The following is a 2,323-nucleotide window of genomic DNA, read 5'->3' as shown; positions in this document are numbered from 1 at the left end:
AAAAATTTAAATTGTCATCATTTATTCCAGTTTTTCCAAATTCAATCCTTGATTCAAATTTCTCATAAGCTTAACTGACTTGGTCTAAAGAGAGAAGAATTAATGACTATTTTTGTTTGAAGACTACATATAAAATAGCTCCCAAAATAAATGTTGGTAACTGCAGTTTGACTAAAAGTAATGACTAAAAGTAATAACCGCACACTGATCCACTCAAGACTGCTATATTTGTTGTATTTGTAATGTTTAATCATTTTTGGACTTGTATACTTGCAATATTCTGCTACAGTATATATGTGAATGATCAGACTTTCTTGGAGTTCTACTTGTGATAATTGAGGTCTACCTGAGATAATTGAATCCAGATGATTGTCTTCAATTGCTGACCTACTGAGAAAAAGGGTGAATGTTGTTTAAGTGAGCACTGAACATAGCAATATGCTGAAACGTCTGCTTGCTCATGTCCATCTGTTTTAACTCACATGCACTTTTTGCATGATGCAATTTATAAAATAAAAAATATGTTTTTGTAGACTTTTCCAGTCTTGAGTGGATCAGTGTGCGGTTAGCCACTCTCTTGTTCATTTTCAAGTATCCCATTGGCTCTACACACCTGCAGCAAAAGGACTTATTTTTTCCTGTTGGAGCACTACAATTTTCTCAAGTTTTAAAAGTAATGACTAAAAGTTGACAAAAATGCAATGACTTTTCATCGACTAAAACTATGAAAGACTCAAATGACTAAAATGTGACTAAGACTATTAAGCATTTTCGTCTCAAGATAAAAACTAAATCAAAAATGCCTGTCAAAATTAACACTGACTGAGAACTTATCATAAAATTGCATGGAACCAAAGCATATCACTCATTTAACTGGATGACAAAGGTCTTTAACTGCTCTTTAGGTCTGTATCATTCCTCAAGCTTTTAAAGGGGTCATATGATTGTTGCTTATTAGCATGCATATTACAAGCATATTGGCTGTTTGTTAGTACTTATGAAGCACATATTAATGCCTTATTAGTTAATAAGTTAATAATTAGAATAGTGAGAATTGATCCCCAAACTAAAGTGTGACCTTAATTGTTATTATTATTATTATTATTATTGTTGTTGTTATACTGCTGGACTCATATGCAAATACTTACAGTAGCTCCACCCCCAAGATCATGGTGACTTTGTCTCCAGAGTGGTTGCTGCGGAATCTGATCTGGAACAGGTGGCTGGCAACGTTCTGCCGTGACGTCAGCATTCCCGCAGTGCCACGGACAGGAGAGAGATTCAGGTCCTCTGCCTGACATGACCCCACATATATCTGATCTCTCAGTGCGCAGTCTATAACTGTATAACTCTCCTCACTGAGAAAAGACAGACAGAGAGAGTCAGAGATTTAGATTAAATAAATATTCAAGGTTAAATCACACAATTGTACTTTCACATTTGTATTATATAAATTAAGTTATCATTTACAGAGCATGGTGCAGAATATAGGTGAACAATAAAGACGATATTTTGAGAAATGTCTTAAGTTATTATTGTTGTTGTTATTATTATTGTTATTATATGTCCTTTGACACATCTGAACATTATATTAAACTGCATTTTTGTCTATAGTAAAGCTAAAATATTTTTCTATTAAACAATGATCTGAGACCACGTTTGTCCTTTAACACTGACTGTTGACTGTTTGAATTAGCATGTTCATGTGAATGCATGTGCTATTTATAAAAGCAAATAAATGCTAGTGGTGTGGCATTACTCAGCATGTCAGTCAGTCAGTCAATTTTATTTATAGAGCACATTTAAAAACAACAGCTGTTGGCCAAAGTGCTGTACAAAATTTAAGCATATACCAAAATACAAAAGTAAACATAGAACACAGCGACAGATAGTACACAACCTCTGTAGAAGCAGGGGAGCCAAAAATTAAGACCTCAGTCTTAGACTCATTTAACTGAAGGAAGTTGACAGACATCCACTGACATGTCTTCAGCTGATAATTAACTGTGTTTGTGTAAAGATAATTGAATAAGTGGAGTCAGATCCTCCTGTTCAGTTCCTGGACAACCTCTGGGCTCTGCCCGACACAATTACAATGCCATTTACATTCCACAGGCAGAGGATAACAGATTCTACAGACAGAGAGGGACCATTGCAATTAAACTGAAGTCTGGAAGAAACACGCTGACCAAGAAAGATTCAGTGTGACAGAGAGAGACAGAGACCAACTAAAATAAGCTATTAGACCAACTAAAATAAGTCCAAATGTTGTGTGTGTGTGTATATATATATATATATATACATACATACATATATGTGCGCG

General features: G+C 34.7%; 1 protein-coding gene across 1 annotated transcript in view; it reads right to left on the bottom strand.

Annotated features, from left to right (window-relative positions):
* Positions 1-342: 342 nt before the first annotated feature.
* The window catches only part of LOC107745422 (rho guanine nucleotide exchange factor 26-like), a 23,362-nt gene continuing 21,381 nt past the window's right edge, over positions 343-2,323 (bottom strand). The window contains exons 3-4 of the mRNA XM_016559304.1: positions 1,149-1,358; positions 343-346 (exon numbers count right to left, since the gene is read on the bottom strand). Coding sequence (XP_016414790.1) covers positions 343-346; positions 1,149-1,358 — 214 coding nt within the window. The remainder of the gene's footprint in view (positions 347-1,148; positions 1,359-2,323) is intronic.

Source organism: Sinocyclocheilus rhinocerous, unplaced genomic scaffold (assembly GCF_001515625.1).
Source record: "Sinocyclocheilus rhinocerous isolate Xijiao unplaced genomic scaffold, SAMN03320098_v1.1 scaffold3242, whole genome shotgun sequence".
In the NCBI taxonomy this organism is placed as follows: Eukaryota; Metazoa; Chordata; class Actinopteri; order Cypriniformes; family Cyprinidae; genus Sinocyclocheilus; species Sinocyclocheilus rhinocerous.
This window is presented reverse-complemented; position numbering and strand designations above follow the sequence as displayed.